This window comes from Nomascus leucogenys, chromosome 18 (assembly GCF_006542625.1).
Source record: "Nomascus leucogenys isolate Asia chromosome 18, Asia_NLE_v1, whole genome shotgun sequence".
In the NCBI taxonomy this organism is placed as follows: domain Eukaryota; kingdom Metazoa; phylum Chordata; class Mammalia; order Primates; family Hylobatidae; genus Nomascus; species Nomascus leucogenys.
In genome coordinates, this window is record NC_044398.1 from 2,164,928 (window position 1) to 2,179,050 (window position 14,123).

At 36.7% G+C, this 14,123-nt stretch overlaps 1 protein-coding gene across 1 annotated transcript in view; it reads left to right on the forward strand.

Moving 5' to 3' along the window:
- The window catches only part of CEP162 (centrosomal protein 162), a 108,273-nt gene that overhangs the window by 26,871 nt on the left and 67,279 nt on the right, over positions 1–14,123 (forward strand). Inside the window, exons 8-12 of the mRNA XM_003258295.3 lie at positions 35–65; positions 899–1,015; positions 6,647–6,838; positions 8,026–8,107; positions 13,496–13,778. Of these exons, the coding sequence (XP_003258343.2) occupies positions 35–65; positions 899–1,015; positions 6,647–6,838; positions 8,026–8,107; positions 13,496–13,778 (705 nt within the window). The remainder of the gene's footprint in view (positions 1–34; positions 66–898; positions 1,016–6,646; positions 6,839–8,025; positions 8,108–13,495; positions 13,779–14,123) is intronic.

Below are 14,123 nucleotides of genomic sequence, written 5' to 3' on the forward strand. Positions count from 1 at the left end.
CAAAACATATAATCATTTTCCTTTTTTAATTTAGGAAGAAGAAAAAACTGGCATGCTTGCTAATGGTAAATATTATTTATATTCATGTTTTAGTTGGCAAAAAATTAGTCTGTTCAGAATTTCATCTAAGTAATTCTGAATGAGTCACTATCTGTTTTTAAACATTTCTAAGGAATTAAAGTTCCTAGCTTTTCTCAATAATGTGTTTCTTATGCCTATCTTGAATCCATTCTGTTATATTTAAGATTTTTTTTTATTTTTCTTACGCCCTTTGCCTTCCATGTGTACATGTATACTAGGCTGTACATAAGCATAGATATGTATGTTGATGTTAGCCTACTGTCTTCTACATCGGAAGAAAATAATATTTGTTATATACATACAAACACACACATAGATAAAACATGCTTGTTACATATATACATATATAAGATTATATATTCTTTGTATATAAGCATTTATCTTCATTTTAATATGCATTGCATATGATTTTTTGTTTTTTGTTTTTTTTTGTGTGTGTGTGTGTGTGAGATAGTCTCGCTCTGTTGTCCAGGCTGGAGTACAATGGTGCGATCTTAGGTCACTGCAAGCTCCACCTCCCAGGTTCTCGCTATTCTCCTGCCTCAGCCTCCCAAGTAGCTGGAACTACAGGCGCCTGCCACCACGCCTGGCTAATTTTTTGTATTTTTAATAGAGACGGGGTTTCACCATGTTAGCCAGGATGGCCTGGATCTCCTGACCTCGTGATCTGCCTGCCTTGGCCTCCCAAAGTGCTGGGATTACAGGCATGAGCCACCGCACCTGGCCTGCATTGCATATATTTAAAATAATTTTATTAGATCAACAGAACCACTGAGTTTATCTACATTCCTTATATTTTTCTTTTATATTCTTCCAGTTGTGCTGCTTGATTCATTAGACTCTGTTGCAGAGGTCAATCTTGATGAACAAGATAAAATAACACCTAAGCCAAGGGGCCTACCAGAAATGACTGAGAATGAAATGACAGGAACAGGTAAAAATGTTTAGAAACCTGACTGTTCTCTGAATATGGAATGCTTTATGAATAATTGACTGCATTTCTAAGGAAATGTATATATAATAACTATATTGATAATGAAAACTTTAAATCTGACATTTTTCTACCATATATAATAATTTAAATAATTGGAACTTGCTAATGGTGACACAATGCTAGTAGGCCAAGTAAAGTGAGGTTTTAAATATTTATTAATGAATAAATGCTGTTGATAATAGTGTAGTACTGTAGGTGAACATTAACTAATTTTCTGTGCCTCTCCAGAGTATTCAGTTAAATCTGCCATGTGTAAGAGAAATGGGACTTTGGTCTTACTGTGCTTTTCCATAGTTCTTTCTCTAGGGAAAAGCTACACCCCATCCCCAAATTCTGAAATACCTGAGACCAGCTAGGCTTTCCTAAAGCTTATAAAGGTCTTTGAGATAATGCCTTTTCAAAATTTTTTAAAGCAGTGGAATGCACATCTTCAGATCTTCAGTTGAAATCTTTTTTTTTTTTTTTTTTTTGAGACGGAGTCTCGCTCTGTCACCCCAGCTGGAGTGCAGTGGAGCTATCTCGGCTCACTGCTAGCTCCACCTCCCGGGTTCATGCCATTCTCCTGCCTCAGCTTCCCGAGTAGCTGGGACTACAGGCGCCCGCCACCAAACCCGGCTAATATTTTTGTATTTTTTTAGTAGAGACAAGGTTTCACCATGTTAGCCAGGAGGATCTTGATCTCCTGATCTTGTGATCTGCCCGCCTCGGCCTCCTAAAGTACTGGGATTACAGGTGTGAGCCACCACGCCCAGCCCAGTTGAAATCTTATGTAGAACTCTCTCATAGGTAAAAATGATAATTTATCAGGATACATATTTAAACTTATATTTGTTACATTTGTTCATAAAATAAGTGAGGACAGTAATGGTCTTTTGGAATTTTTGAAATTAGAAACTATTGAGATTTGTTACGGTCTTATATCACCATCAGCCTTCCAGTGTGTTTGTTTTTTGTTTTTGTTGAATAGTATACAGATATTCTTATTTTATCACATAAATAGCTGCAAATGGGAACTTTTTAATCAGCTTGCTTTGCAGTCTATGGATACTGGTTAACTAAACCAATTCAGACACTTGATAAAAAAGAGTAATAGAAATTGCTAACCAACTCAGAAATCACTAACCGTCATCAGCTTGCATTTTTTTTTGGCTTTTTACTTTTTAATTGATACATAGTATATACCTATAGAAAAATTTGTGGTATCACAATAGTGCAACTCAGTGAATTTTGAAATACTGAGCACACCCATGTAATCAGCAACCAGATAAAAAAACAAGAGGACCTAAACCACAATATCCATCACATCTCTTATTTCTAGTCACTGTCTTTCCAAGAGTCACCACTCTTTTGACTTGTTACATCCACTTTCATTTTAAAATATAAAGGTAAAAAAATTACAACTATAAGACATAATTTTCCCATCGAGACACATTACTCACTTGTTGCCCAACTGAGTATTCCCCCATGATGTAAGCATGTGCTGAGTGCATGTCCCCCAGTTTTACTGCCGTTGATTTAAGGAACCATGTCACGTACGTGCTTTGATAGTCTGTCCCCTTGCACAGTTTTCAGTAGGCAGACATGAATTTTTTTGAAAGGCCATTGTACAGCTACAACTTTTCTGATTGACAGTATTTTATAGGAAGTTCATGTGTTCAGGATGACCAGAGAAACTTTATTCTGAGATGTGCATTAAAACAAGTAAAAAAGAAAGCAAAAATTATTTAAAATATTACAATTACATAATGTCTTCAGATTATTACAGTTACATAAATGGTACATTTGAGTATGCAGATTAGGTTCTATTATAATGTTAAGTTTTTAAAACTTAAAGCTTGCCACTTACCAGCTTTGTGACATTGGATAATGAGTACCTCTAAGCATGTTTTCTCTTCTTTAAAATGAATGCTCATGATGGTCAGCTGAGATAATATATAGTACATAGTACATTTTTAAGATTCGCTAAACAGTTGCAACTTTGTTGTTGTTCCTATCATCATTATTTATGTCAACCCTCTGTTAATAATACATGCTATAGTAGAGAACCTAGAGTTATACGGTATAAACACTGGTTGGCTGTGGGGTATTGAATTTCTGGTATTTAAAATATATACTTTAAAGTCTTTAGCTAGGTGCAATGGCTCCTGCCTGTAATCCCAGCACTTTATGAGGCCGGGGCGGGCAGATCACTTGAGGTCAAGAGTTCGAGACCAGCCTGACCAACATGATGAAACCCGGTCTGTACTAAAAAATACAAAAAATTAGCCAGGCATGGTGGCACATGCCTGTAATCGCAGCTACGCGGAAGGCTGAGGCAGGAGAATCGCTTGAACCTGGGAGGCGGAGGTTGCAGTGAGCCAAGTTCATGCCACTGCACTCCAGCCTGGGCGACAGAGTAAGACTCCATCTCAAAAAATAAATAATAAATAAAATATATACTTGAAAGTCTTCAAATGAGTATGTGAACTAGGTTTAAGAACTGAAAAGTTCATTGGGGTTTTTGTTTTGTTTTACCATGCCACTTGATATATTAAGCAGCTAACTTTAACAAATATTGGTTAATTTTCAAACATTGGCTAACTTTAAACATTGTCAAAGATTCTCTTTTGTTAAAAACATTATTTATGAAATTCTTTGTGCTTTGCTGTATCAAAGAGGTTAGTAAATACAAAACTTAAGGTTTCCTAACATCAAGCTAAGTCTAATCTTTCACTTATTTTCATTTGTCTCACAGGCAAGTACCATTTTGTGCTATGCCTGCATTACTGGAGTTGTCAGAGGATGACAGTGTTGCTCCATGAAACTAGACCCTTTCCTCTGCAAAATAGTATTTGGCACTTCTCAATTTTCTCTTTTTTTTTTTTTTTTTTTTTTAAGGCAGAATCTTGCTCTGTCACCCAGGCTGGAGTGCAGTGGCATGATCTCTGCTCATTACAGTCTCCACCTCCTGGGTTCAAGTGACTCTCCTGTCTCAGCCTCCCGAGTAGCTGGGATTACAGGTGCACCCCACCACGCCTGGCTAATTTTTGTATTTTTTTTAGTAGAGATGGGGTTTCACCATGTTGGCCAGGCTGGTCTTGAACTTTTGACCTCAGGTGATCCACCTGCTTTGGCCTCCCAAAGTGCTGGGATTACAGGCATGAGCCGCTCTGCCCAGCCTCAATTTTCTAAAGTTGAAAAATATGGGAGCTTTTGACTTCTAATAATAATACATAAAATAACTACAGAGTCTTCTGTTTTCAATGTAAAAGGCAGATAAGGAACCCGTTTTCATGATATGCATGGAAAAAAGTTACATACCCATTAAATTAATTTTAATATGACTTAGGTTAATAACTCAAGTTAGAAAGGTACCATTTTCCTGCCATTTTTTGAGCAGCCTCTCCTACCTCTTTTTTTTTCATTTCTCATTTCTCACTTTTAGGTCATTTGTTTTTCTGCATGTTTGCACTGTTGTTGCTTAAAAGCCTAGAACCTATTCTTTCTGACACCTCATACCTACTAAATTAGGTATGAGCATTTGATACTAGTATGGTCTTTACCACTGAAGTCATTTCTTTTATATATGCTCAGCAGATACTTGCTCAACCTAGTATTTCTATAGAGGAAAAAAAAGACACCGTGTGCTTTTCCTTTTTTCCTGAAAATTAATGACCTCTTTCATTCATGTTACAAGCAAGACCTTTTTCCTCATGTCGTCTTGAAAATCTCTGCCCTTCAACTGTGACAGTTCTTCCTTAGCAGTATCCTCTTCTGTTTTTATTTTATTTAAGCAAACTTGTTATTTGGGTATATTTCATGTAGCCATGGGGACCTGAAGCACTAGCTAGAAAGACATATCATTGTAAGGCATTCTTACACAATCTTATATGTAGCATTTGGCTGTCTCTTCTGTTTAGAAGCTGTGTATATACACAACTTACATTGTATATACAGAGAGATGAGACTATATAAACTATTTTATTTTTAATAACTGGTTAATTAACCCTGGGTATGAAGAGAAGAGATTAGTCACTTGTTTTCTTTTTTTCCTCTCTTCCATGATTCATTATTTTCCTCTAATTTTGAAAATTCCACTTGTTAGTAATGAAAATTAGAAAATGAGTAAGAAAGTACTCAAAAATGTGCAATCATTATTATCATTAAATTATTTGAATTCTTTTTTCTAGAATTTGTCAGTTGGTGGAAAGAGAAGGTATATTAGTCCATTTTCATGCTGTTGATAAAGACATACCCAAGACTGGGTAATTTATACAGGAAAAAGAGTTTATTGTATTTACAGTTCCACATGGCTGGGGAATCCTCACAATCATGGCAGAAGGCAAGGAGGAGCAAGTCACATCTTACATGGATAGCAGCAGGCAAACAGAGCTTGTGCAGGGAAACTCCTGTTTTTTAAAAACAGATCTCATGAGACTCATTCACTATCATGAGAACAGCACAGAAAAGACCCACCCCCATAATTCAATCACCTCCTACCAGGTCCCTCCCATGATAGATGGGAATTGTGGGAGTTATAATTCGAGATGAGATTTGGGTGGGGACACAGCCAAACCATATCAGAAGGCTCATAGGGAAGGAAGAGTGAATGATGACATCAAGGTTTCTATTTTGACTGAGTAAATAGTGATGTGATTAGGAAATACTGGTAGTAGAACAAGTTTTAGTAGGGAATATAATGAATTCAGTTGGGGAATATATAGATGTGATATGGGGCAATCTAGATGTCTGTTAAGTTGGTATTCAGAAAAGAGTTATAAGGACACAAGACATATATTTGGGAGTCATAAGCATATGGGTAATAGTTGAAGCTAAAAGTCTTCATGACATTAGCCAGGCCAAAAAACTAGTAAGTGAGGCATTCAAAAGAAGAGGGCTGAAGATAGAGCCTGAAATGAACTACAGACCATAAGAGATAGAAAATTGCCATCAAAATTGTGGTAATAACAAAAAGAAGAAGGCATGCAGAAGAAACAGTTACCAGGAAAAAAACAATGTATGACTTCTCTGCCTTTTGGCTAAGATAAAGTGAAAAAGATAATGTTAGATGTGTCACATAGTTCAAGAGAACTAAAGACAAATGGAGTTGGTCATTAGGAAATTGCTTTTGATCATAGCAGCTTTAGCAGGATGTTGGAATACATTGGATTGCAAAGTTGGAGGAGTGAATTCATTGTGGTTGAAAAAGTGCAGATGACAGGATGCTTGGTGGAACAGAGAAGCAGAGAGAATGGTAATGGTAAAGGAGAGGTAGAATCCTTCAAAGGAATTTTTCAGTTTGGGAAACTTAAGAATAGCTATGCAGAGGGGGCCGATTAAGAATAGTAGGAGAAAGAGCAATGATGAGTGAAGGCAGATTTTATACTTACCACATCAGGATACGCCTCAATTTGCTAAAAGAGTTGTTGAGCCTGCTATGAATCCATGCTGGTAGGCCATAGCTGCAAATTACCTAGTTAGTACTTAACTCTGCTTTTATACTCCTAACAGGTTAAGGAATGATATTAGTGTTTTATAGTTCTCATGTATTTGTGATGTAATTATTTCTGGTGATTACATTTATTTCAACAGGTGTTTCTTATGGACAAAGCAGTGGTGACATTGAAGCCCTACATCAGGCTTATTGTCATATAGCCCATTCATTGGGAGATGAAGACAAACAAAAAATTGAGAGTAACACAGTGGAAGATATCACGAGCTCAGTGAAAGGTCATCCTCAAGAAAATGAAGAGAATTCAAAAAACATCTCTACTATGGAATCTGGTAAAAACTTATAGATGAATTTTTCAATTATTTGATATCCTTTCTAAAGAGTTTTTAGTGTAATATAATTAAAATGCAATTTGCTGTCGTGATTGTTTCTCAGTCTCTGAGCTTAATTAAAGAGATTTTTTCAGCCAGGCGAGGTGGCTGACGCCTATAATCCCAGCACTTTGGGAGGCCAAGGTGGGTGGATCACAAGGTCAGGAGATTGAGACCATCCTGGGCAACATGGTGAAACCCCATCTCTACTAAAAATACAAAAATTAGCTGGGCATGGTGGCGCACGCCTGTAGTCCCAGCTACTTGGGAGGCTGAAGCAGGAGAATCACTTGAACCCGGGAGGCGAAGGTTGCAGTGAGCCAATATCGCGCCACTGCTTCTCCAGCCTGGCAACAGAGTGAGAGTCTGCCTCAAAAAAAAAAAAAAAAAAAAAAAAGATTTTTTCAAATGAAATACAGGAATCATTGGCTTAACTATGAAATTAGAGCCAAACACAAAACAAAATTTCAGTTGCTTTTTTTTTTTGAGACGGAGTCTTGCTCTGCCACCCAGGCTGGAGTGCCATGGCGCAATCTCAGCTCACTGCAGCCTCCACCACCCTGGTTCAAGCAATTCTCTTGCCTCAGCCTCCTACGTAGCTGGGATTATAGGTGCCTGCTGCCACGCCCAGCTAATTTTTGTCTTTTTAGTAGAGATGGGGGTTTCACCATGTTGGTCAGGCTGCTCTCGAACTCCTGACCTCAGGTGATCCACCCGCCTTGGCCTCCCAAAGCACTGGGATTACAGGCATGAGCCACCGCACCCGGCCCAGTTTCTTTTCTAATATGCCTTGATCAAATTAAGAAGTCACTTAAAGGGACACTTTTTACTCTTTTGCGTGTACATATATTAAAGTTGTATTTTGTTAGAGAACGGTATTTCAGGATCAACCAAATATGTACTTAGCGTGTGTGTGTGTATAGATGTTTTTTGATAAATATATTTGATATTGATATTTGAGATATTTATTTGATATTTCATAAGAAAGGAAGTTTTCCTGGTATAAGGAAACAAGATGGAAAACCAGGTTTATTGCATGTACCGTTTTGTTAACTGTGTTACAGAAAATATAATTTTGGTGTTATTACACATGTAAATTAAGCAACCTACATAACATTTTTTGTTTCTACTTTTTTTCTGCCTCTTAGATCTGCCCACAGTAGAGGAGCTGATGAAACCTATCAGAATAGATTCCTTTGGGATCAGTGGTTTTGATTTACAACCTGTCAGGTATGAATTTTTTTATTTATTGTTTTGTCATTGGAAACTTTTATAGTCATTGTTCTACGTAATCATTCCTAGTGAATGATTAATGACTAATATTAGCTTGAATCTACCTGTGAGTCATAACTGTCTTCTTTTTATATTTGTCCTTACTCAAGTCATCAAAATTCTAGGGCTAAATGAAAAATAAATAGATGCTATAAAAAAACTGCTGCCACTAAATAGTCCTAAAGGTTTTCGCTGAAAAATACAGTCTCCTCAGCATTAAATAGTGCCAGAACAGTTCATTCACGATGAGGGAGAAAGTGAATTTTATTCTGTTTATGAGTCATAGATTTCCTTCTTTATAGACCAGTTAGTTTTGATTTAGTCACAGACTTGCCGTCATCTCACAGGGTGAGTTTTGTAGCCACAAGAGTCCTCATTAAAATGCTTCAGGTCCAATACAGTTTAGTGGAAGTATGTGTGACCCACTGTCATTCTTCAACACGGAGTAACACGTCACAGTAACCTTGTCATAGACAGCGTTGCTTTTATGTAGCACTGAAATGTCATGTCCAGTCTCCCACGTGATCCTCACAACAAGTAGAGAAGGCATCTTTGTGCCCATAATTCAAGAAATGAAACTGAGATGAACTCAATTTACTGGTAGATGATAACAGCTAACATTTTTCACATTTACTTTGGGCAAATACTTTACATATATTATTTCATTTAACTTTACAGCATCTCCATGGGTTATAGTTCGTTATTATCCGTATTTCATAGACAAGGAGATTGAAGCCTAAGAGGTTAAAATAAATAAAGCCATTGCCCAAGGTCATATAGTTGTAGACCAGGAACACAGGCCATCCATGTGCCTAACCACTTATATTGTCAGGTCTTTGATCTCCATAAAATACTTCTGTGAAATAGCCTGTCATCCATTCATGTTGTCATTTGTTCATTTGTGTCTTCAACAGACATGTTTTGAGCCCCCTTCCTATACTATATCCTCATGATGTAAATCCACATGTGGTGATTTCCTGGCCTTGTTTCTACATTTGTGCGAGTTGAGAAAAAAATGATGCAGTGAACCTTACACTAAAATTCATTCACTTCAATGCTAAGTCTAGTAGTCTTCCATTGGTCTGTAATGCTAATTAGTATTTTTAAAGGAGAGATTGTGCCCACACATCATTGCTGTTTGGGGATATGTTAGTGGTAACTAAAGAGATTTTCTTACACATCTTGTCTCTTTGTTGTTATAGGTAAAACCATTTCAGTAATAGGAATTCTAAAACAGATTTTTACATTTGTGTTTAAAAGCTTAAAACATATATACTTATATTGAAGGTATAACAGTAATCGTATGTAACAGAAATGTCAGTAATCTTTAGTACACATACCTGAAAATTTTTTAGTAAACTATGGAGTAAATGACCCTAGCTGCTATAACATAATCCTTGAAATCTTAGTAGCTTATCATCAAAAATGTGTTTCTTGCTCACATCACTATCCCTTGTGGGTCAGTGGGGTTGGATTAGGGCTCTGCTCCACACAGTCGTTCAGGAACCCAGGCTGCCTCTGTCATCAACACATAGTTTTAGGATTGTTATGACATCATCCAACCAGTCAGTAAGGAAAGAAAGAGAATGGTTTTGCGTCCTTTCTTTTAACTGCCTTAACACGGAAGTTTCATATCATTTCAGCTCACATTCCATTGGTAGGAACCAGCACGTCTACCTAACTAAGTCCAAGGGGGCTGTGAAATGTGGTTTGTTTCTGTGCCAAGAAAGAACAATGAGTTTGGTCGATATCTAGTCAGTCTCTGCCAGGATATACCTTTCTAATAACGAAATATCAATTTCACTGTTCTTCATACACAGACCAACTTATCCCCTTCCCCAAGCAGGCAGCCCCAAGTCCCATTCAGGACTGTACGCATCTGAAGGGCCAGGATTTGCAGGTGAAGCGCAGTGCTCTCCATCAGGTTTGAGTACGGTTCCTCATCGTCTACCAATGGATGAATTAAAAAGACAGGGTTATATACTTCCTCACCCCCATCCCAGTATATAATGGTGGAACTGCAGTAGATATGCCCTTTCAGCAAGGAAAAGTATGAGGAAAACACAGCAATCAATGTTACAACTTTGAGAACCACTGAAAAGAACTTCTAAAGGCCCCCTACCTCGGGAATAGGGACTTTCCTTGATTAGGTTATTATTCTATTGAGAAGGGGCTACCTTAAATCAGTTTTTCTATATAGCCCCTCATTCCATTCCTTGGAGGATTTGTCTTGTATGTTATCACCATTGGCTACAACTGAAGTGAATTTTAGGTTGAGGGGTATGCCCATGTTGGGGGATACACTCCCTTCTCAATCCACTTCCTGCCTACAGGTAGTTTTAAGGTTCCCGGTCACTGGCTTTTGGGTTTCTTTTTTTTTTTTTTCTTTTGAACAGGGTTATGGTTTCTTTCACATTATATTCTTTCAGAAAGTTTCGTAACTTAGTAATCGCTTTGGTCCCAATGAATTCCATGTGCCAGTAATGAAACTTAGAGTTCTTTGCTACCCAGAATCTATAAGGAACTTAAGCAAATTTACAAGCAAAAAACAACCTCATTAAAAAGTCGCCTGGGCACAGCGGCTCACGCCTGTAATCCCAGCACTTTGGGAGGCTGAGGCAGGCGGATCATGAGGTCAAGAGATCGAGACCATACTGGCCAACATAGTGAAAGCCCGTCTCTACTAAAAATACAAAAATTAGCTGGGCATGTGGCATGCACCTATAGTCCCAGCTACTCGGGAGGCTGAGGCAGGAGAATTGCTTGAACCCAAGAGGCAGAGGTTGCAGTGAGCCAAGGTCACACCACTGCACTCCAGACTGGTAACAGAGTGCTCCATCTCAAAAAAAAAAAAAAAAAAAAAAAAAAAAAAAAAAAAAAAGGTGGGCAAGGACACGAACAGACATTTTTCAAAAGAAGACGTGCAGCCAACAAGCATTTGAAAAAATGCTCAACATCACTAATCATTAGAGAAATACAAATTAAAACCACAATGAGATGCCATCTCACACCAGTCAGAATAGCTATTATTAGAAAGTAAAAAAACAAAAAACAAATGCTGGTTGCAGAGAAAAGGGAACATTTATACACTGCTGGTGGGAATGTAAATTAGTTCAGCTATTGTGGAAAGCAGTTTGGCGACTTCTCAAAGAACTTAAAGCATAATTACTATTCAACCAGCAATCTCATCATTGGATATATACCAAAAGGAATGTAAATTGTTCTACCATGAAGACATATGCATGCATATGTTCATTGCAGCACTGTTCACGAGAGCAAAGACATGGAATCAACCTAGATGCCCATCAGTGGTAGACTGGATAAAGAAAGTGTGGTACATATGCACCATGGAATACCATGCAGCCATAGAAACGAATGAGATCACATCCTTTGCACCAACATGGCTGGAGCTAGAGGCCATTATCCTAAGCAAACTAACGCAAGAACAGAAAACAAAATACTGTATGTTCTCACTTATTAGTGGGAACTAAACATCAAGTACATATGGACAGAGAGATGAGAACAACAGACACTGGGGCCTACTTGAGAGGTTGGGAGGAGGGTGAAGATCGAAAAACTACCTATTGGGTACTGTGCTTATTACCTGGGTGTGAAATAGTCTGAACACCAAATCCCCATGAACAATACCCATATCCCTGAACCTGGAATAAAAGTTAAAAAAAAAAAAAAAGTTCTTTGCTAGAGAAAGGTTTTAAATCTGCTTTATTCTTTGATTCCTTGTTCCTCTAATTTTTTTCTCTGCGTTTATTTGCAGTTATCTGGATATTTGGGGAAACAATACCTTAAATGTGAAGATGACACTTTTTTTTTTTTTTTTTTGAGACGGAGTCTCACTCTGGATGACACTCTTAATATGATCTTTGCTAAGGGACGGGGTCACTCGCTCTTTTCAACCAAGAAGCCTCTTGAAATCTTGCTTTTTCATAGCATTCTTCAAGGCTAAATCTTACAGCTTGAGTCTACACAGAGAGAGAACCCATTTCTAGAGTTTCTAGATTCTTTCTATTCTCTTTAAATTCTGCTTACAAACCAGCTCATTCTGTGTTGAGCTCATCAGTTTTTTGGTAATATCTTGTCAAAAGAAGCTAATAGTAGCCAGCACTTAACTCCTTGTTCTTTCCAGTCATTTCTCTTAGTTCTCCATGGTTGGCTGGCATGTGGTCTGCCTTATAAACTTTTGTAGATGACAGTTTAGCAATGTTTTGCCACTGTAAAACATAGGCTGCCATCTCTCCAGACTCTAGTTATCAGTTTCCTGCCATCCTAAACCTGACAACTAAGCCAGTAACAAATAAGTTGGGTTCTTAGCATCATAGCACTCACATTCTAAAGGGAAGAACTAGTAAATGGTCCCATCTAGATGGAAGTTGGCAAGGAAATGTAGTTTAGTTGGTACCCAGCAAGAACGAGAAACAGTTTTGATTAGCATCTAGCCAGGTTCTGCTGCTATGAAGAAGGAAAGAACTATTATATTTCTGATGATTCCAGCTGCTTTAGAAGCTTCTAGCAGTTACCAACAAGCCAATCTACATTATATGAAAATGGTAGCCTTTTAAACATTCTTTGATCTTATTTTATAAATTATAAAATTAAATGGCCTAATTGACACATGATTAAATATTTTAAGACTAACAGTTCCCATATTTTTGGAGACCCTGTAGTTTGCCAATATTTAACCACATTTAAAACATTTCCTTATGTTGTATCTTCTAGATTTTTAATATCTAATTGAATTGTTACATTTAAATGTTTTAAACCATTGAAATGATTTTCTCTTCAAAGCCTAGTGATTTTTCTGTTTCACATTAAAATTTGTCCTATACTGTGATTAAATGTATGCTTTTTTAGTATTTATACTCTATGCCTCCTTAATATAAATTTATGATTATTTCTTTAGTTTCTTCTAGAAATGTTTAAAATATTTTTCTTATTTCAAATGCATGTTGACTTTATAAGAAATTGTAGATAAAAGATATATTACAAAAAGTTCACTTAGAAATTTATATTTTACTTTTCTTCTACAAAAGCAGTCTCAGTCTTGTTTGGTTTGGTCTTTCTCTAAAATAGATCTCAGCATCACCTTTATAATCCTTTGCATTATACTGCATTAAAATTATTATTTGAAATTAAAAGCAATTACACTACATGAGTATACTCTGTTAATCAAAATTATAAATAATGTATTTAACATCAGTAACTTAATTTGAATAGTTAACAACTCATATATATAGTGTATCTGCGTGTACACATGCACGTGTGGTTATTACTGATATTTGAAGAGCTGTTACGTAGGGTTCATTATCTGTGTCCTGTTTTGTTTTATAGCTCTGAGAAAGTGGCCACAAGAAAAGAAACTGAATTTTTTAGCTCTTTACCCCTGAAGATGAACCCAAATGTTATGTCTCAAGACTCGCAACATGTGAACCTTTTTTTTGACAAAAATGATGAGAATGTGATTTTACAAAAGACCACAAATGACAGTATGGAAAACAGCTGTCCACAAGTAACTGCCACAGAAGAACATGTTGATAAAATGTACCTTAATATTTTGAGGAAAAAAATACCTGTTAATTCTTCATCATTATCTCAGGATGACAAAATTAATAAAGTAAGTATAATCTAAATTGATTTGAGATATTGAGAACCAAAGTTATGTAAAGTATGTAAGTACTATTGGTAGGTGTGTGCTTTTTAAACTAGTGGGATTGATTATACACTAACCTCCACAGTAGATCTTGGATATTTTTGAGTGATATTTATTACAATGCTAGCCAATCCCCAAATTCAAAAATACCACCATAACATTAGCTTGCTTTTAGAATCCATTCTTTATACGTTTTTTCCTTTTTTTTGAATAAAATATAATCCAGAATTTAAATAGTATAAAAGTTTATTCATCATTGTAGTATGCACTGTTCAGTCTTTCCAGTCATTTGTGTTTTTTAAGTTGACA